The sequence below is a fragment of the Podarcis vaucheri genome (genome assembly GCF_965113315.1).
Source record: "Podarcis vaucheri genome assembly, chromosome: 1".
NCBI classification, from domain to species: Eukaryota; Metazoa; Chordata; class Lepidosauria; order Squamata; family Lacertidae; genus Podarcis; species Podarcis vaucheri.
Window position 1 is genome coordinate 113,419,283 of NC_138759.1, and position 22,925 is coordinate 113,442,207.

Sequence of the window (22,925 nt, forward strand, 5' to 3'; positions counted from 1 at the left end):
TTTAATAAGATTGTCTAGTATAAACGTGATCATAGGCAACACTTTTCCACAAGCATACTTGAGACACGCTTTGCAGCCACAGTGTGCACTGAGTAAAGAACACATCAAAGTGTTAGAAAGGACAGGGATGATTTATAAGTAGCTTAAACATTTCACAGCTACCAGTATGCCCCAGTGATCGTTACCGGAGAAAGAAAGAAACCCAAAGGGCCAACAGATCTCCCCACTTTAGCCTTGGCTTCAGAAATTCCCTATTCTGTGCTGTTGCTCCTTATGCCCGTTAAAGCTCCCTGCCCCCAAGGCAGCTGCATATCAGATCCTGTGCGTATCGGATCCTGCCATAAACATGCAGTGCTGACTTGGACCATCAGTTTCATCCTTGATGGTCTCAGTCTGTTCAGTTTCGGCTGAACATCCATCCAGCTATAAGAACTTTTTGTTTCTCTTAGCTTAGTGAAATCTTTCCCTGATCCTGTCAACAGGGTTGCTGAGGAATTGCTCAAAGCAAATAGCACACTTGCAAAATCCATCTGATTATCTGTTTGGCTATCTTTACTTCGTGGGTGAGTTGTGTTCTCCTCCCATTCTAATCCCCATGAAGGCAAGACACAGGGACTAATTAACTTGGAATATACAGTGCCCCTGGAGGTAGAGGTTGTTCAGCCAGAGTGATTTCCAAACAGTTGTTCTGCATTTCTTCGAAGAGCTGATGTCTTTATATAAAACTACACAACTGCTCCCCATGCCTTCCAAAAGGCAATTCTTTTTGGTTAAATGGTAGAGAAAAGCAGATATAAAACATGGTTGATTTGCAAAGCATCATAATGTTAACGAGTTAGATATTTTACTAACATTTTGTGGCTCACCTATCTACTTTATTAAATTTATTTAACTAATTTATATACTATTACTACATTTTAAGGGATGCGGGTGGCGCTGTGGGTTAAGCCACAGAGCCTAGCACTTGCCGATCAGAAAGTCGGCAGTTCAAATCCCCGCGACGGGGTGAGCTCCCATTGCTTGGTCCCTGCTCCTGCCAACCTAGCAATTCACAAGCATGAAGTGCAAGTAGATAAATAGGTACCACTTCGGCGGGAAGGTAAACGGCGTTTCTGTGCGCTGCTCTGGCTACACGACCCAGAAGCTGTACGCCGGCTCCCTCGGCCAATAAAGCAAGATGAGCACCGAAACCCCAGAGTCGGCCACGACTAGACCTAATGGTCAGGGGTCCCTTTACTTTTACCTTTACTACATTTTAGCTGTTTATCAGTTAGGGGAATTCAAAGCCACCCAAGTGATTTTTAAAAAATCAAAAATCAGAACAATGAGCCCATTAAAAATAAAGCTAGATGGTAAGTGTAAAAACTGAAATGATATTAGCTGAATCCACTGCTATTTTGCTAGAAAAAGAAGTGCTGGAACTCACCATGAACACCTCCCTCATTCTCTTAGAATGGCAATGGCACTCACCTGTGAGGTGCCGGAACTGAGTTCCAGCAAGTTCCAGCTGGGAAAAAGCCCTGACTCAATCCAATTTAATCCCCTGGCAGAAGCTATAATTATCCAAATGGTGATCTTGCACTCACAGAAATGCTTTTGATCCAGTGGACACCTCTGCAAACAGCAGAGGATTAGTGATGGCCATTTCACTCTTTGCCATGCCATTTTCCACCTTGTTTTGGAGAGACTTATAACTCTCTGGAGCTAATTTTGGGGGAGGGGGAAATTGACCAAAATCCAAAGATCAGCAGCAGTCATTGGATAACCTGTTAACTCTATCTATTTTCTTTAAAAATCTGCTTTCCGAATTGAGAATTGTACTGTAATTTAAATGCTGCATTTTGCAGGCATGGCTGAGTCGTGGCAAAGTACTTCCTTGCTGAGCACTTTTCCTGCATTTCCTCCAGATGATCAAGATCCATTAGTGTTTGCAAAGCCCTTCCTAGAAATACGCTCTTAGGAAAGAATTGCATTGAACTGACCTTGATTGAACAGGTGGCCAGAATAATTAGGCAGCTGGGAACAGCTGGAGAGGGGTTCATGAAATTTTATTTTTTAAGAAACATGTTTGTTCAACTGCGTGTTTCTGGCCTACTTATCCAGCCGTACTATATTATTGATGGCATACAGCTACAAAAATGTAGTGTATGTATTGTGTTGTATCTCTTCTCCCTCCTCCCCCAACCCTTGGGTTTTTGGCCTCACTAAATTTTCCTCGGATGATCTCAGAGATGCATGGTGAGTATGTTGGCTTAGGATAACACTGGTCTCAAGTGATGCTGTTACTATAAAATATTAAAGCTACTGTTAAAATCCTCAGCCAAGAAGGAAACCGGAAGCCAGTCAAGTCTCCAACCACACACCATAATTCAATAGAAAGATTTTGCTTGGCATAAGTTACCTGCTACTTTGCATATTTTAACAAGAGCCTTCCTTTTGCAGTGGTGCATCTCCCTGTTCTTTTTTATATATATAAAGTGTTACTGATTTTCATAGTAGTACATAAAGTCTCGAACGCAACGCAACCATCAACAAACAATGTAGGTCTGCTGAGTGTAAACACAGCAATAAATCATTTGAGTCCTACAGTCTTCATGGCAATCTTTGTTTGTGACAACACCACATAGTTTGTGACAACACCACATAGTTGCGTGGGCCGCTGGAGGACAAGGAGTGTCTCCATGAGTATTAACATAGCTGATAAATGAGAATCATATTGCAGAAATGTTGGAGGCTATGCTATAAAAGGAAGAAAGGTTTCAGTAAAATGGACATCTTTATGGCCGCATTTCTTCCCAACCATACCAGGTTTCATTTGTTCCAGCTGTTTAGGAAAATAGCTTACCATAACTGTGCTTACACAGCCACATCCCAAAAGCTGCTATAACATGAATGATCAAACCACAAGTATCTTTCCCTTGCATGCATCAAAAGGGCAATATGAGCAATTTTGAGTAATAATAATAATAATAATAAATTTTATTTATATCCCGCCCTCCCCAGCCGAAGCCGGGCTCAGGGCGGCTAACAACAATCAAATAATCAGTCAAATGATCACAAAATCTAAAAATATTTCATTATAAAAATTAATTAAATCAAATTGATGGCAACCAATTAAGCAAAATTCTGTGCAGGTTGCCAGAGGAGGGAGTCAGGCTGCGCCCTGACCAAAGGCCTGGTGGAACAACTCTGTCTTGCAGGCCCTGCGGAAAGATGTCAGGTCCCGCAGGGCCCTAGTCTCTTGTGACAGAGCATTCCACCAGTTTGGAGTAGTGGATCCCTACACCTGCCATGTTGTGAAATTTGTCTTGTTCAAGTTTCAGCAGTTTTAATGCCTAGCTCAGGTTACCTAACATCAGTAGCGTGTATTATTGAAAGTTTACAAGCCCGCAATTAACTTGAGTCTGTCTGCGAGGCAGGGAAGGGAAGATCTCCCAGGGTGGGAGGCTGGGAGAAGAAAAGGAAGCTCCTGTGTGGGATAATGATTAAGATCTACCTCTGATAGAGGGCTCTCTCTCTATTTTTTCTCCTTCCTTCCTTTCTCCTCTTTCTTCCTCTTCCTTTTTATTTAGATTAGTTTGGTTTTTAATGCATTGTATATTGAAAAGTTTTGATAAAAAGTATATCCAAAATATATATTTTAAGGTTAAAAAAAAGCCCTGGATACTTTTTTTAAAAACCCCTTCTTATGAAATTACTCACTTACAGAGAGTTAACTTCAATGATTGATGAGAACCTCAATTAGCAAGAGTTCTAATCATACACGCCAATATTATTTTGAAAAGTAAAACCATTTTTGCATTGGATAAAAGCCCCGGACATTTCACCTTCTTGCTGATTTTAATGCTTAAGCAATCATGCAAAAATTAATCCTCCCGCCCTTCAGCTGACAGCATCTTTGAGAATGGGAGGATTTAGATTGCATGGGAAGAAAGAGTTTAAGAAATGTGGTTGTTCACCCACCTTTGCATGCAGGATCTGATGAAATTTGGAGTGTTCCCTCCCCAGTGTTGCATTAAAATAAAAATAGACACCAGACGTTCCCCTTACAGCTTTCCTGCAGAACATATCATTTGTGCCTGATATTACGGTACTTGTTTCCTATTCAAGATTTGCATATTCAGTATTTGCTTAAGAGGTTGTATGGGAAGCAAGACTCCTGGCGTTAGGACTTCCTGTTTTGCAGTGAACCCAGCAAATCGCCCTCTTGGGTGCTCCAGCGTCCGGGAGGGGTCCCAGGTGGAGATTAATGAGGGGTAAGGGGCATGTCTCCCCATACCTTTTGAGAGTATCAAAACGGCACAACCCACAGACGTCTGTTAATGCCTTTTTGTGTGTGTGTGAGCGGGGATGGAAATCTCCGTCTCCCAGATGAAAAGGCGAGGGCGCTGGGCTCATTGGCTCTGTCCAAGGACAGCCCCAGCAAGCTACCATGGCAAGCTGTGGAATACAGTGGTGCCCCGCAAGACGAATGCCTCGCAAGACGAAAAACTAACTAGACGAATGGGTTTTGCGGTTTTTGAGCTGCTTCGCAAAACGAATTTCCCTATGGGCTTGCTTTGCAAGACGAAAACGTCTTGCGTTTTTTGCAAGTTTGTTTCCTTTTTCTTAACACCGTTAATACAGTTGCGACTTGACTTCGAGGAGCAACTCATAGAACGCGGTGTGGTAGCCTTTTTTGAGGTTTTTGGTGATTTTTGAAACTTTCCCAAAACTTTTCCAACACCGTGCTTCTCAAGACGAAAAATTCGCTAGACGAAAAAACTTGCGGAACAAATTAATTTCGTCTTGCGAGGCACCACTGTACCCTTGAATTCGGACATAATTGGCAAGTGAAGAGGCACCCCCCCCAAAAAAAAAGATCTTGATTTATGGTGGAGGAGAAAACATTGGGAAGGATTTTTCCCTAACAAATGAAAGGCGCTGATTTATGCTTTTCTTGAACGGTGGAAGGAGGAGAGGCAATACTTTAAGTCATGGTTTTTTCGGGATCTGTGTTATCTACCCTCCCATAAAGCAATGAAATGCAAAGTTTTTGGGAAGAGTGGACTTTAAAGATACCTCTTCGCAATTGTGTGTGTGTGTGTATATGTGTGTGTGTGTGTGTGTGTGTGTATAAAACTAAGGGCTTTACCTGCAAGAAGATGGAGAGTAACAATTTTGAGGGATTTTGACCACCCCTTAGAACTTCGTATTATGAAATAAAAATAGTAAAGAAGAAAAGATTGGTAACAACTGGATTGACTGTTAAGCACTCAGAAGAGAATAAACTGTGGAGTTGGATGTAATGGAACTGAGGGTCAGCAGGATGGACTTGCAGGAAGATTAATTAGTTTAGGGAGGAGGATGGAGAGGAGATATGGATTTTGTTGAGATTACATCAGCCCACCCGCTTGAAACCTAAAGTTGGAAAGAAGAACAGTGAAAGGGACAGGATGGACCACAGTGTATACCATCTTGACAGCTTCTGAGACTTTCAGACAGAAAAGAAGAGATATGGATTGCGTTTATTTATTAATGAGCTGGTTGTATGTAAAACTGAAGATTAAATTTGGCGAAATGTGAAGGGTGGGTGACACTGGGAGATTGGCAGCGTTGGGGGGGGGAGGAATGTATATTATACATTTATACCAAAAAACTCTAGGGGTTTTATTTTTACCCTCTGCACGCTGCACCATGAGGCTGAGTTGTTTATTACTAGGGCCACATGTCAGACAGCAATGTTCAAGGCCATGTTAAGGAGGAATGTGTGTATGTTGTCTGGGAGGAAGCAATATCTGTTTTTCTCAGGCAAAGTATTACTCAAGAGGAATCAGAAGGAAATGTTTTAAAATTGATGAACGACTATTACAGATAGATAGAAGAGGATTTACTCTACTTGACTGTTTTGAGAACAGGTTATAACAATGTATAAAAGCCATAGCAGAAATTGGTAATTGAACAGGTGATGTGTAGAGGTGAAGGGATGAATGTATTTTGAATTATAGCTGGAAAAGTTATTTTATTGGGAGCGGCAACGGAGGAAGGAAAATAGTGGGGGCATCTGGGGTGGGTGGGAAATCCACTTTTAAATTTGTATTGAATTTGTATTAACCTGGTGACAATTTGTTAAAAAATATGGAATGTCAATAAAAATAATTGGCAAGAAAAGAAGACTCCTGGCGTTTGAAGCACTAGCTGTAGAGAGAGGGTTGGGGGCGGGTTCTGCCTGTTTGTTTTTCCTGGAGTAGATGGTGTCATAATGAAGGCATGATTGTTCAGGTTGTGTTGCTCCGGCATACTACCCCAAGTGTTTAGCAACCCTTTGTCTCCTTTTTTTGCATTTTATACATTGTCTTCCGCACAGCAGACTTCATCAGTGGGTCCAGTCTGCTGTGTCAAAGGTAATGTGATCCTGAGAATTCCATGGGCTGAGAGTTCTTTGCTTTGATGTGGATTTTTTTTGAGATGCCAATGCCTGTGATCCCACCCATAATCCCCTGAAATAACCACATGGGTATATGTAGCCCTATGAAAATTACAAAATCTTTATCAGATTTGGCTGCTTTGTTTGCTTCCCTTTCTGGCCAACTATGGAAATTGTTAAGTAACTGCAGAAGTTACAACTTGTAATTTAAAATGTCATTTGTGCTTGCAATTCTGGTCCCTAAAGCCGTTTGCAGATAAGCCAGCTGACTTCTTTTTGTTCTTCGCAGTTTGCAATATGTAATTTTAAAGCTTTTTCACATTGTTGGTTTCAGAACATTTTGAATCCTGTCCTGAGTCATGCAGAGAGGGCAAAAATAGAAACAAGTGCAGGCAGTTTATAGCATTTTAGGTGATACAGTGGATCTTAGCCTTCGTGCTTTAAATTCATAATTGAAGGAGAAGGTCTTCTTTAATATTACCCTTCCATTGTTTTGAGAAGATAGTTGCCGTCACAGATCTTGTTACATTGACATTATCAGTGATAATAGTGATAATCAGTATTAATATGGGCTTATTTTAAAAGACTGCACTGTTCTTTGGCAATCTCTGCTTAAGTCTGCAGCTGGCGTGAGCCATGTGAACAGGTGGGAACTCACCTGTCTGCCATCCAGGTGGTTGCGGAGCCCAAGCTCCTTAGCCTCAGGAAATGAGCCCTTTCCGACGAGTGACGAAGCATCCACCACTTGGTGAATTTATTTTGTTCATTGCGTTTCCTCCCACAGGAGTCCAGGACTATCAGTTCTGGATGTAGCAAATCACCAACCAATTAAAACGGTAGAAAACAGCACCAGCAGAGCAAAGGAACTGATGACCATTCAGCCTCGGTCACTCTCCCTGAAAGTCCTGGTCCAAAACACATGGTTGTTTGATGTAAAAACAACAGGCAATGCGGAGGGAAAATGCAAAAGGGGTGCCATCGTGGAGAAACTCTCCCGCCACCTACTGGCTGCAGCACAAACAAGCTGCTAGTTCATCTCAAGGTGTTAGTTGTCCGTTATTGGAGAAGTAGCCCTTTAAGTATTTGGGAGGCCCCAAGCCATTCAGGTCTCCAAATAACAAATAACAATAGCAGCATCTTATATCCGGAATTCAGTGTTTTACGAGAGGTGCCATATGATTCCACTTTGCCACCCCAGTTAATAATTGGGTGGTCACATTAAAAGAAATATTTATTTATTCCATTTGTATCCCATCTTTCCTCCAAGGAGCTCAGGGTGGTGTAGTGGTTAAGAGCAGCAGACTCATAATCTGGGGAACCGGGTTCGCTTTCCCGCTCCTCCACATGCAGCTGCTGGGTGACCTTGGGCTAGTCACACTTCTCTGAAGTCTCTCAGCCCCACTCACCTCACAGAGTGAGAGCTACCTCTACAAACTGAGGGTGGTTTAAGAAATCAAGCTAATTGTGACAATCAAATAATGCCATATAATCTAAGTGTGTCTCCTGGCTAACAGATGCCTTCCAGAACTCCAGTTAGAATTTGTGAACAGAAAAGAACAGTTGGACACTGTCAGTGCAGATACTGATGAAACACTGAACTAATTTTTTTGCTTGCATCCTAAATTGTAATGACAAGCTCTAATCTGCCCATCATACTTTTCCTTAAGCAGAGAACGCCTTTGAACAATCATATGGTTACCAGCTCTTCAACTGTGGGGATCCAAGTAGTTTATATGCAACTGTAGCAAATAGCAACGAAATTAGTGTTGACACATACTCATTGGACAGCCAGAAAGCTAGGTAGATCAACAGGAGCTGCAACTTCCAGACCATTTTCAAGGGTAACCTTACATACTGAGCTAGATGAACCAACAGACTGACTCAGTATACAGTCGCTTCCTATGTTTCCATGCAGTAATCCATTCAGTGGTTGTCTGTGCTTATCTACAGTCTGTTGTCTGTTCAGTTCACATCTTTTGACTCTGAAATGTTTACACTGTTGGACAAAACTGGTCTCCCACTGGTATAAATGGTCCATTATTAGAGGTTACTTGTCCCCCTGAAACAGTAAGCTTTACTGAGATATTTAGAACCCATTGTTTGGTAACTCTTCATTTTCCCCAGTGCATTTGTGTTTCACCTATTGAGCAGAGTTTGAAATTCGCCAGGCAGTAGGCATATTTTGCACCTGGCTGTCAGTCACTTGCGGTCAAGTGAAGATGCCTGAGCACCAAAATGGCACCTGACATCTTCACCATCTGGAGGTGCAGGCCTGGGGACCCTTGAATCTTGACTGTTTTCACATACTAGCAACACATCCTGTAGAATTCTATCCTATTATTTTTTATCTGGACAATCAGAATGAATTTCAGGAATCAAAAAGTCGTATTGAATAATGTGACTTTCAAGCCGTCTGGTCCAAAAATTGCAACTAGACATTCCGTTTTGCTGACTATAACCCTGGTTTAAGGAGCCATTAAGGAGCCTAAGTTATATATCTGGGTTTCTAACATGGCTATTGAGGTAGTCACACTTTAACATAAATGGAAACCATGATTCTTTTGTATGCACTGTATGTATACGACCCATGTATGCAACCTTTGTCTCAGCAATGTACACTTTTACTGAGCCAAACGTAACTACCATGGACATTATTTTGATCAGTTTGCATTTAGCTGGGGGGGGGGGACCAACCTGAGTTTAATTTGCTTGGCTTCATCTGGCTCTCAGATACGGTATATATTTAATTGTTTGGCTGTGATGGGTAAATTAAACTTTTGATCAGATTCCAGTTCTGGCCCAAATATTGATTTATAGATGTGTGACACATAAAATACAATTTTTAGGGGGCATTTATATGCTCTCCTATAAGCAGGTTTTCAGGGCAACCTAAGCAAGGTTAACAAGATAAATATATTTTACTTTATTTGCAGGTGGAGATTTACATTTTACCTTTATATATTCACCTATGGAGCCAGACTCTTGAAAAAGGTAAGGCCCATTTGAATAATGAAATTAGTGTTAATGTCCCATTGTGCTTCTTATTATGTGTGTCTGAGAAAGGATCTTCTAGGAGGTGAACCACAGCCTCTTCATATCATGACACAGGATAAGGTGATTTAGAAATACATTGCAGACAATAGCTGAAGAGAATTGTGATATGTGCGTAAGCTGCTGCTCACTCTTATTTATAATGTGGATGAAGAGCTTCTCTTTATGTGCTTCGCTCCATTGGGGGGGGGGTTGTCCAGAGAACGTGGGTGGGAGACATTTTTAGCACCAGGATGCTCAAATGAAGCATCTCATGAACTGGAGACAGGCTCCCAACTTAGAGTTTGTCACATGTGACAATCACATTTGCATAGATTTAATAGCTAAGCCACAACTGGCCGTCAAAAAAATCATAAAAAACATTTCCAAACCTTAGAAAACAAGTGTGGGGTTTGGGTTGATTGGCTTGTTTCTGAGCATTCATCACGCTACTTTATTTGGGAAGTATGAAAAGCTTACAATATATTGCTCAGTCTGGCATACTTTAAACTTGCCTTCACTGGTCATTCTATGTTAAATGTGCTCTTTGATATTCCACTATGGATCCCTGTATATTCTCCTGTATATTCAAAATGAATGGGAGAACCAGCTCTTGTTCGCCCTTTGCCTGTAATCAGGCATCAAGTTGCTCCTTTGGTAGCTTATATGGCGCTGTGTGTGTGTGTGTGTATAAAATTCAGGAACCATTATTTTCAGGATTGAAAGCAATCTGGGAAAGGATGGCATTTATTTAAAGAGTAGATTTTGTCTTGTTCAGAGGACGTAAACAAAACATGAACAGTTTAGCTTTCAGAATTTCTACTTCAGTGCTGCAGATGTTTTTCTATAAGCTTTATTGTTTCTAGATTTCCAGCTTGACATATATAGCAGGCTGAAGATATTAAGATTAATTTCCCCCCACACTGAACGTACTGACTGTAACTTGCCCATATTTCACAGCTGTGGAATTAAACAAGGAGCATGATACACAAACATGATTATGCTGTTATGTTACCACTCTGGATCCCTTGTCAGTATCCCAAGCTATCAGAGATTTTGTGAACAGATGTTGATTCCGAGTAGCATTTGGCAAGATCGCCCGCCCTGTGCAATCTGCTGGATCATTGTTTGACCGAATTAATTGTGACGCTAAGCTTTGCATACTTGTGCATTTGCCCAAAGCACATAGTGCTAAACGCAAAAGGTTTTGTTGTTTACTTTCCTGGCAGCATTCTCATTCTGTTCTGGTAAGGGTTGATCTGTTAATGGAACTTAAGTTTTTCTAAACTGAAATCAGTGGCTTCACAGCTAAGGATTTAACCAAGAGTATAAGCCCCGCTGAACAAAGAACTTTCCTGGAGAGCCAGCATTAACCTGCTACTCCTTATTTAGAATATATATATATATATATAGAGAGAGAGAGAGAGAGGCAGTTACCCACTTCTGATTATTTAAGTGTGAGCTAGAGTTGCCTAACTGAGCACAGCACAGGTGAAGCAGAAGGAGAAGTTTGTGGTGTCAGTACGATGTCCTTTGCTTTGCTTTCATGCTGCCCGCCTGACCCTGAAGCAGTTTGACTGGCAGCTACAGCAGCCCAACTGCATACCAAGACCTATATGGGCCAGATCATGAAGGAATGAAGTGCCAGACGAAAACACTGTGGATCTTATCTGTGTTCACTATGTCCTCTCCAGCCCACTGTTTTTCTGATGCTGCTCTTAAATACTCCATTTGGCAGTTATAGTGGATAACCTAGATGGATAATTTCTCTAATTATGCTGGCAAGTCATATTGACGCAACTGAGTTGGATCTCGGGTCATCCAAGAGTGCCCGGAGCGATACAGCACCCACCTATTTTGTTGCTTGCAATAGGCCTTTGAACATTGTATCGGTTGTAGTACCACACTGTTATCAGTGTGGTATGAAATCATATCAAATCGCATTAAGGCATACAGATCTGAATCTTGCATCTTAATTAACGTGTGGGCTAATCCGGCATCTCTCTCTCTTTGAACAAGGCTTTTAGGTGGAGATCTTTCTCAGTCTGAAATTATAATGTGCATCACTATCATGAGTCGATTCTGGAAGTGGGCTACTCTGCCAGCTCTAAGGAGCAAGGAATTTCTGTGTTCAGGTAGCTTAATAGTGCTGTAGATCAGAGGTGAACACAAGACAGGAATTGAAGAGAAGGCGAGGTGCGGGGTGGGGGCAGGGAGAGGTCAGGCAAGGATGGCTAGCTGAAGTTGACAAGATAGAAAAGAATCCTTAGAGTTTTCAGTTCTGTTAATTAATTCAGATACTGCAAGAAACATTCGTAAGATCAATTACATGGTGGGATTCTGTGAAACTAAGCACAGTCAGCTGAAGGAGTCCAGTGCATGGATTGGTGCTGTGAGACCAGGTTTTAGGAAAGTTTCAGAAATCAAGCTTGATGCTTTATGCATCTGTTGAATCTTTCAGACAACATAGCTCTGCAAGGATCAGACTGAAAAATCAAAAAGTCAGGCAAAGATCAACCTGTTTGTAATTCTTCATTCCGTAAGAAAACGAACCCTTTTCTACTCAAGCCTTTCCTTATTAATTAATAAAATCTCTATTCTGCCCTTCATCGGAGCATCACAGGGCATTTTACAATGTAAAGACACAAAACTACATCACATAGTAACAAACAAAAACAATACCGCCCACCCCACCCCACCCCCAAGTTAAAAAGACTACATAGATTGTTTAACTAGCCAAAGGCAAGGGGAATGTTTTTGCCTGGCGCCTAAAGATAGTAATGAAATCTAAACTGTATTTTTACCTCTTGTACCACAAAGAAAAGCAAAAAATATAAAAGCTTCGTCTCTTACACCAAAATTACATCTAAAATTAATTTTAACACATTAGATAAGATATTAGAAGGAAAGAAAAAAAGGACAGAAGCAAAATTTTTAAGAGTCAGGACAGCGATAAGACAATAAAAAAGGAAGTGAGTTGTCAGGGCTGAAATCTGAATTGAACCCAGAGACCAATCAGTAACCAAGGCAGCTGGGCCAGGATTGGTATTCTATGCTAGGATTGCCTTGTTCTCCTCAGTAGTCTGGCTCCCACATTGTGTATTAGCTGCAGTTTCTAAACTACCTCCCACATATAACAGTTCAGTATAACATATTTCATTTATCTAACCTGGAGCTTTCCAAAACATGGACAAGAAGTTAGACTACCCCATCTAGGTACAGCCACAGCTGGGCCATCAGCTGAAGCCAGTGGAAGGCATTCCATACCACTGTGCCTCCAGAAACAGTAGCAGATCCGGAAGTATCCCCAGGCTATTTCTTCAGAGGGAACAAGTAGAACCCTGCCACTCCTATTTAGGGAACCACATACTAAGCGTGCCTTAGCCTTATCTGGATTAAGCTTCATTATAAATAATACAAAGGTCCTTCCTGTAATTTTGAATTTGGGCGTAGTCAAATTAGTATGATAGGTACATGATATGTTCAGCAGATAACTAGAAAAGGTATTTTGCGGCATCTTTGAAGATTGCATGGGCTAACAGATACCTTGGAGGGTCCCTGCCCAGCAAGATAGGATTTTTGTATTACTCATTAGCTACATAAGGTAACAGAGGGAACACATGAAGTTGGGACTCATCTCCTGTCATCCCTAGATGGGTGAAACCATCGTTCCTCCACTGTTGCAGGGGCTCACCACTTGTAACTTAGTGGAATTGAGACATCTTTCGGCTTCAAACCTGCCTTCATCTATTCATTTTACCGTGGTGTCATCAAACCTTTTTGCATACATATATGCATTTTTTAAAGCAATTTAATGTCCAAAATTAGTTTCAGCACTTGTACATTTGTACTTTGAGGCAAAGAATACAAGTGCTGCATTTTAGAATCTCTTGGCAATGGTGTCCTTGACACAGGATAAATTCTTAGAAACCCTTTTTTTCTCTTTTTAGTTTCCAGGCACGTTACCATGGTGCCCAAAGAGGCCATTTTGAGAAATTAGCAGGAAGACTTGTTACCATTCTGTGCTTAATGGATGCTTTTTATCTTGGCTCTTTTAATAGTGACGTGTATCCCGCCGAGTTATTCACCTCATTCAGTTGATCACTTGGAGGGTTTCACTGATTGTTGTAAATACATTTTAGAAACTCATGAAAATCAATACAACATAATGAACTCCGCACTCTTGCAAAGAATATCTATTGTGCCAGTGGTACAATCAGTCCATAAGTAAGCCTTTGGATGCAGCAGGGGAACTGTTTTGTTAATTGCTTCTGCTGTATTTAGGATTCTGCAGCATCAAATTCAGAAAATATGCATTTTTCTTTGAAAGAGTGTTTTTTGTTGGGGGGGCACTAGGGTGGGATGAAGAAAAAAATGAGAACAAAAGCCAAGGTTGCAGGTTTGATCCCCGTATGGGGCAGCTGCATATTCTTGCATTGCGAGGGGTTGGACTACATGGTCCTCAGGATCCCTTCCAACCCAATTCCGTGATCCTATGACTGAAGTCGGAATTCGAGATTCTGTGGACCACATTAGATGTTTATGAGAAGCTGCAAGAGGGAGTGTGAACAATGCTTCCTTCTTCCACCAATATGAGCCAGATCCAAAAAAGGGCTACATTTACTATGGTGGGGTGGAGAACCTGTGGCCCTCCAAATGTTCTTGGAGCAAACTCCTGTCGTCAATCACCACTGGATGCACTGCTTGGGGTTGATGGGAGCTGGAGTTGATCAACATCTGGAGGGCCACAAGTTCTCCATCCCTGCCCTTTGGGGATGTACATGTTCAACTGATGCAGGGCAGAATATATATATCCCTGTGATGTGAATATCTCTTCCCTTCAGCTATAATCTGGAGGTGAGAATGAGTTGCTCTGGCTTCCATTTGCTGCTTCTAGTGAAAGTCTGAAGTGGCCCTTAATCTTGTCAATTCTAGATTCTGAGCAAGGAGAGATTTCCAATTATTGTAAACCCTTGGAAAATAACTTCCTTCTCCCATAAAGGCTAGCTTTTGTTCCTGAACACTTATGGGGAGGTCTGTAGACTCATGCTTCAAAGGTTGAAGAAGTCTATCTCATGTTGGATTTTTCTGATAGATGCACCAGCTTACTGCTCTTTAAAGTTTTTATCCAAATATATCAGTACTTTATCAGAGGGAGGATAATGATAGCTGAATAAATGTTTGGCAATATTATGAAGAGTTGGAAATAAGATCTGTGACTCTCAAATCCATGCACACATTCAGGTTTTATGCTTGCCATTTGCTTTTGCCAATGTTGCATTCTGTTTGGTTTGCCACACACTGCTTGGAAAAAGAGGTCTAATCCAAGCATGTCTTCTCCGACATTATACCATCCCTGCACATAATTACACCACCACTTGCTTGGTTGTGACACAGAGAAGTACTTCAGAATTCATTGTGATGGACAAAACGCTTCTGCCTAGTAATTCACTTTTCTGTGTTGGGGATTAACTTGAGTTTAGGGCTTTTTAAACATTCAACAGACTAGATAGCTTTGCAGAGAGGAATGTCAGAGTAGCACAATCTGATGCTTTTTTCTTTTGCATGACAAAGGGATGTTGCAATGAGTAGTGAATATTCATTTGATTCAGCGGAAGAAGGATCTCATTACCTGCTTGCTTTGTGAGCATCAGGAGAGGGAGGTTACTATCAAGGAGATTGTGGTTTGAGACCAGTTTTGCTAAAGATTTTAGTAAGATCCCCCCCCCCCCCAAGTCCTTCTAGTCTGTTGTAAAGTATTTTATCTCTGACTTTCCTTTGGGCTTCTGCATTCTTGTCTCCTGCTAGGATTCCTCAGGCCACACCCCGACAGATTTTTACTCCCCCCCCCCAGTTGTCAAGTTTCCTCAGTATGACCTGAAAACGTTGGAAACTTCTATCAATGGAAGGGATAAATTATACTTGGCCCTGCTTTAGATAGAAATGGGGGAAGCAGCTAAGTCCAGGACACACCTTCCTTTCATTGACTGGAATCCATGGTGATCCCAATGTTCATCACTCCCTCTTGTATTGTATGATGATGATTTTGCAGACATCAACAAGCTGTGTTTTAAGAGGCTAGTATTAGCCAATTATGCAAAGATGACAAGGAAATGGTGTTTAAGGAAAGAGATTGTTAAAGTCCTTAACTTTGCTGAAGTGCCTTGGTGTAATTTATTTCTTTGAGAAACAAAAGATAATCTTATAAAGTAATTACATTACATTGGGCTGTCATTGCCAAGATGTCACAGAGAAAAATTGGAGGTTAATAGCGTCTAAGTATATTTAGAAGTGGAGAGCAAATTCTGTCTTGAAATGAGGCTGTGTTTCTTCTTATATAATATTCTACACAGAATCTGGCAGAATACTTCTGTTCAATCTGTGGCGCTCCTGTATAGCGTTGCAAAGTGTAACCAGTAGAGTCATGCATGCATGTTGGCAAATTGCAGAAACGTGTTAGCAGCCAACAATTTTTAGAAAATAAGAACTCGCCCATTTTAGTAGGGATTTCTATGGATATGAAATGTTAGATACGTCCAAATGGATCCAGGTACACTTAGAGGATAAATTTGCAGCGGAAATGGAAAGTCAGAAGAAAGATAGCAAGAAACCACTGTAGCCCGAAACACAGTTAAGGATTTCATCACGACACAGAAACCTCTCGGAAAACAGCAGACAAGTGGGCTCTGCAACACTATGCTTGAGAATTTAGTGTTCCTGTTCAGCGTTCAGTCAGCCATTCCCTTTTCAGGATTTTCCATTTTGTTCTTCCTCCATCCCCTGAGTTTCCCATTTTCCTTCACAGGCAGCATTCCATGCCAACTAAGCCTGCTCAGCGGCAGGGAGCTTAGGGATATATATATATATATATATATATATATATATATATATATATATATATATATATTTGCTTTCGTAGATTTTCACGGGTATAGGAATGCAGGTTTTGGTGTCTTCGGGTGTCTTCCCGTGTAAGAGTCGGGGTGTCTGTGCCAGAAAAACAGGGTTACGAAGCTAATCCAAAAAGAAACACCCCCCAAAAACCAAGACACAGAAGAAAACAATGGCATGGCCCTCCTTCCTTATATCAAGGGCACTACAGACAAAATCAGCAAAATCCTCCATAAACACAATATCAAAACAGCCTTCTGCACCAACCAAAAAATAGCCAATATCCTCAGAAACCCAAAAGACAAAATCCAGCTGGAAAACCAAGGGGTCTATGAAATACCCTGCAAAGTCTGCCCAGCCACGTACATTGGACAAACAAACAGACGAATAAATGCACGTATCGCAGAACACAAGAATGCCGTCAAAAAAGAAGAAAAAACTTCCTCTCTTTTCCAACACATGAAAGAAACAGGACACGAAATTAATTTTGCAGATTCCAAATTGCTCTTTAACATGGAACATCACCACAAGAGAATAATCATGGAAGCCATCGAGATAGAGAAACACCCTCACAACATGAACAAGCGTGACGACACGTCCCGCCTGCCAGACATCTGGAAAGTAGCCCTCCCCACAAAAACCGACACCAGAACCAGAGGCACACAGAACGCCGTCACCAATCAACCACACCAGACCCAAACCCAGACCCTCTCCACAGACATATTACAGACTCCATCCAGCAACCAAACTATAGTGGCACCTCCGGATGCTGCACCCCCCTGCAATCCCTACACAGATCTGGCTGGCACAAGGCACAAAACCATAACTCGCCCCTATACACGAAGCCAAGCCAGAGCACAACTAAATGCAGCACAGCCATCTTCTCAGAAAAACTCTTCACAAGCTCAAGAGGTCAAGACACGAGAGCTTTAGCAACTAATCTACACTTAATGACCCACCCAGTGATATTCAGAATATCACTCATGAAATCACCCAAGATATCCCTCAAGTAATTAATGACCCACCCAGTGATATTCAGAATATCACTCATGAAATCACCCAAGATATCCCTCAAGTAATTAAGGAACAAAAGAAGAAAAGGCACACTAATCTAGGAACTTCCTCTCTACCCAGAACGTTGGAGGCTATACACCACACCCCTCAACAGTATTTATAGGAACTCAAACACCAGACTCTGCTCTGTTCCAGTAACAAGAAGCCGAAAGCACCAGCCTGAAGATGACGAGTGAGACCTCGTCGAAACGTCGCACAGACACCCCGACTCTTACACGGGAAGACACCCGAAGACACCAAAACCTGCATATATATATATATATATATATATATATATATATATATATATATATATATGTTCTTCTGGAAATCCTGGTTCCTCCCAGACCTTGTATGTGTGGATGGTGTCATTTTGACTATATTGTAATTATTACCTGCCCTTCACCCTAAGGTTCCAGGGTTGGCTAAAACAACATTAATATTAAAATGCTATACTACACAATATTTTAAAACAACAGTTTAAAACAACTTTAAACTACAGTAATAAGGCAGGTCTTAAAATGTACATCTCAGGTGTCAAAAGCAGCTCTTCAGCTGACGGGTGAAGGAAGGAGAGAGAGAGAATCTGCCGTACTCCCATAGCACATGCGCCAAGTGGGCTTTACTTAGCAAGGAAGGTGGAGAGCTTAAAAGGTCCACTCCCCTTCCCCAGGGAGCTATCCAGGACCTCCTAGTGACCTGGTTGTGGGTGCAAGGATGCTGCCCAACTCATAGGGACTCCCGGCTGCGTCACACCCCCCAGCTGACCAATCGGGATAGCCGGGGTGTGTGGCCGCTTGCTGTTGAAACTGTGATGCAGCCAGGGGGCGACCTCCTTTCGCCTCCTCGCCGGATCTCATGTGAACTTGATTTGGCCTGAGAGATCTCATGAGAGCATCCCAAAGCTGATGCACTGTTGATGTCCCCACCCCACCCCCCGCAAAGTGGAGAGCTTAAAAGCTCTTTCCACACTGGACAACCCCAAGCAAGGCCTGGCATGAAAATAGGGTTTTCAATTCTCCTTCTTGCTGAGGTTCAACTTGTGCAATTTCTACCAGCCTGCCTTCAACCACGGGTGGTTGAAATTGTGCAAGCTAAATCGCAGAAGATGTGACTGTACGTCGCTTTGAGATTCTATAGTATTGTGCCTGATTTCTGTTTTGTTCATTGCTGTGCAGTTCTTTTGGATAGGAAGCATTGATAAGAAATTTCAAAATAAAATGCTTATGCCGCTTTCCGGCACAGTTGTGCCCAAAGCAGCTCACATGTCGAAATGAACCACGGTGAAGATAATTTTTATAAGCACTATATAGCTGCTGCTTACAAAACATAGCTGGTAAATAGATCAGTAGCATTCTCCTAGCAACCACCCCTCCCTCCCATTTTAGCACCAGTGCTTAATTTTCCAGCATCTAGAAAAATGCCAAATAATAAATTAACTTGGAACACACACCATGAAGACACCTGTATTTTTTAAATAATATACAAGTTTTACATTATAATGTTACAAACAGAGGATGCATGGTAAGATAACTAAACTGTTCTCTTTTGAACTGTTTCTAATAAACGAGAGCTTTTTGTTGATACAGAGCTTTTTGATAATTGTTTTTCTCTCAGATAATGAACCATGCTTCGTTTCTTTTTAACAAGTACCCCCTACTGTGCACTACATGCAAATATGTGTGACTAAACTCCAGTGGCCCCTCTTTCCCATAAGAAAAAGCAAGTGTTTGTATACATTAAAAAAAGAAAGAAAGAAAATGTATCTCATCATCTGTTCAGGTTTGTAGTTTCTACAAGGGTCGATATACACGATTGGTAATTTAATCCTTTCATTTACAGTCTTGTCCCCCTATATTATTATAAGTTGCTGTTTTATATTTTGATTGATTTATTGTATTTCATAATACATTTTTGTTGTATTAATATGCTGTTTATCACTTGCAGGAGCGGGGACATTTAGGCCAAAAAGTGATGTATAATATAACCACTCCTCTGGGTAGAGACATGTCTGGACGGCAACATGGGAAAGAGGAATGCCGAACCCTTTCCCCCTACCAAATCCCCACACACGTATTGTTTGCTACTTCCCCAGTATAAAGTTCAATATGTGTGTTTACTCTGCCGGATATTCAAAACCATGTGAGAGGGAAGCGTTTATGGGGCGGGAGTTGGAATGGAAAAGTAAGCAGGCAAGTAGTGTGTGAAGTTTTTTCTCCACTGGTTCTCCACTCAAAATCACCCCATTTGTGTGTAGTTTTTAGCCAGTTCCCCAGTTTCCAATTATAATCTTGCTCTGAAGAAAAGGATGGCAAAAGTTAACATCAGAGCAGGGTTTCGGCTAATTAGGGAGCTGTCCAACACACAAACCTCCTGAAGAAAAATGTGATGGCACAAGGGTGGGATTCGGCATGTGGCAAATGTTTTATTTTAAACAAAACAGAGACCCAGATATTTCTGGTCCAAAGGCACGTGGTACTTAAAAACTGCTATGGGGCCAAGGAATATATCCCCCCCCCAAGGCAGAAGTTGCTCATGTACAAAAGTTGTACTAACTTGAACAGCTGTTTCTGCTTCCTCTGGAGGAAAAAATAAAGCTTGAAAATGACTTGCTAAGAAGTCTTGTTGAATCCTTCCTCCCTCCCTCCCTCCCTCCCTCCCTCCCTCCCTCCCTCCCTCCAGTTCAAAAATTCTGAAAAGGGATGCAGTGAAGCCTAACCATCTACACTGTGGTGAATACTTACATGGCTATTCAGCCTCATTGGAAAGGCTCAGAATCTAAACTTTTACTAGTCCTTAAACACAGACGCATTAGCGAGAGAGAGCCGGTTTGGAACATTTTGGCCCTGTATAGGTGTTCCAGGATGTTGTAAAGTGTATGGAAGACACTGTTGTTTTCCCAGGTTTTGGCTGTCATATAACTGTTGAATTCTTTTGAAGTACATGACATGGATTTCTAATGGTTTCCCTTCATAATTACAAAACTATAAATACTCACTTCGCTTGTGGGGCTATGTGGCCTCTCACGTGCAGAAATGTGGTGGTGGTGTAGAAACTGCATGTACTTCTGATTTATTACTGGTAGCATCTAAAAAATTTGCTTTGGAAAAGGCAAGTTCAAATGAAGCTCAAATGTTGAGTCCATGTTGAGAAGTGCTTCTCCCTGATTTCGTTATTTTTCTTTTAGCACACTGACCTTACTTTTCTAGTAGTATTTAAATTATAACAGCAGAATGTCTAGAATATGGAACTGTGGACAAATGTGAACAAGGGGGGGGCAGGATTTTATCTAAATGCCAAGGTTGCGGTAGAAGAGGGGTGAACACTAAACTTGTGTTTAGAGAAGAGAGGTTGTGATTAAGATATCTATTCCATACCTGTCCCCCTTTTAAACTCTTCTGTGGCCAGTAATAATAATAATTTTATTATTTATACCTGGTCCATCTGGCTGGGTTTCCCCAACCACTCCGGGCAGTTTATATAAAACATATCAAAATACCAAACATGAAAAACTTCCCAATACAGGACTGCCTTCAGATGTCTTCTAAAGTAATGTAGTTCTTTATCTGCTTGACATGTGAAGGGAGGGTGCCTATACCCAGAAGGCCTTCTGCCTGGTTCAGTGTAACTTCGCTTCTCGTAGTGAGGGAACCAGCAGAAAACCCTCGGAGTCTTTTAAAAATTATTAGAAATGCATTTCCAAAAGGTAGTTGAAACCAGCTTTGGAGCAAATTATTTCTGTGCCTGCTAGTAAGTAGTCACGTTTTACTTGCATGTCATATTATTGTGCTTAAAACAAACAAACAGCAACCATTGGCCTCAGTCCCAGAGAAATCACCTTGCAAAAGTAGATCGAAGCAGACCCACACTGCGTGTTCCTAAAATTCTAGCAAATGTTTGTTCATTCAGAGCTTTTGGAAAAGGCATTCCTATATAGTGATAAAGCCTTTGTGCTGAGTGGGACTTCTGCCAGCAGAGCACTTAGAGGCATTGGAACCTAAGGCTGCATCCTATGCGCAGCTAGGACCCATATACCCCACTGACGTCACTGGATGCTGAGGCTGCGGTTGTCAATTAAGCAGATGAAGTACACACACAGGTTTTGCTATTTGGTCAAAATCTATAATTTGGTTTATTTTAATTGCAAAAATCGTGAACCACTTAATTCAGGGTTTATATTGAAAATCTGTAAGGAGGTAAATACCCACAAACCGATGAAAGATAACCTTGTCGGTTATGTGCTTGTGCTGTAATATAAGAATGACTGAAAATTACAAGCAACTATTAAAGTGGAAGACTTTAGAGGAGGGAAGCTAAAATAGTTATAAAGGAAGCGAGGGAGCCATAGGTACTGCCATTTGGAAACTATTTATTTGGAAATTGGTATCCTAAACATTTTGAGCTGATTTATGTGCTCTTCCCAGTTCCAAACAAAATAGTGCATTCTGAGAGGAGCTTTTACCTGGAAGATTATATAGATCCTGATTGCAAGGAAAGAGAACCACCTCTAAATTCACCCAGTTTGTCCAGTAAGTCATTGATACCTGAGAGTTCTTGTGGATTCCAATATCCTGAGCTGCTTTTCCTGTGTCCTCCTGGAAACTTCAAAGGTGTTGGCATTTGTCTGAACATTAGGGCTTCAGGTACTGTAAAACTGCCATCCTGGACTTCCTTGGGAAGAATGGTGGGATATTAATTTAATACATCAATTAAAAATAATAAAATCCTAATTAGATCTCTTCCAAGATACAGGTTTTTCAAAATAAATTAACCACATTCTGTTTTAAGATAGCAAAACATGATACACATGGGTCAGAAGCACTGAATTATACCCTAGGAAAGGAAACATAAAATCAGTAAAAAAATAAATAAATCAATAGATTGTAGCAAAATAAAATACACAACTTGATTGTGAAAAGAGAATGATCAGGGAGAGGGAGGAGAGGTGAAACACTCATTTAAGGTTTGTTTTAATGGAATTGTATGTTCCTCTTGCATATAACTGGCAAGGAAAATAACCTACTAGGTAGCTACTGTTAACTTTTCACTGAGTGACTTGTCAACTTGGCATTGCTTTTATATAATTGTACATTGCATTGTGATCTCAAAACACCTGCCTGTCGATGATGGTATTCGTATTGACTCAAGTTAAACTTACAATTCCAGCTGAATTCTATATTGCATTGTTAGTGAAGGAGACATTGGTGCAATCGATGTTAGTTGTCACTGGCAAACCAGTTCTTTCCCATCTTGTACTTGTTGCTTCTTGTTTCATGCAGTCTTATCAGATAATTTCTGCCAGTATTCCACATAAGGATTGGGACTTGCAAATGGCATATAATAATCAAATGGGTGTTGTTGAACACATTCCTTTTCAGCTTACCGAAGCAGAGCATGATTTCATATTTTGCTATATTTGGCTGTGTTACCAGACTGTCTATTCTTGCACATTCATGTTGATAGATTGCCCTAGTTTTTGGTTGCAGCAGAATGTCTAGGCTGCTGACATGGGGGACTTGAGCCTCAAAGTTATTAATATTTCAAT

At 41.1% G+C, this 22,925-nt stretch overlaps 1 protein-coding gene across 2 annotated transcripts in view; it reads left to right on the top strand.

Moving 5' to 3' along the window:
• Positions 1–22,925, top strand: part of CERS6 (ceramide synthase 6) — an 82,229-nt gene that overhangs the window by 32,868 nt on the left and 26,436 nt on the right. For both annotated transcript variants that reach the window (XM_082236939.1, XM_082236940.1), the window contains exon 4: positions 9,340–9,397. In XM_082236939.1, the coding sequence (XP_082093065.1) occupies positions 9,340–9,397 (58 nt within the window). The remainder of the gene's footprint in view (positions 1–9,339; positions 9,398–22,925) is intronic.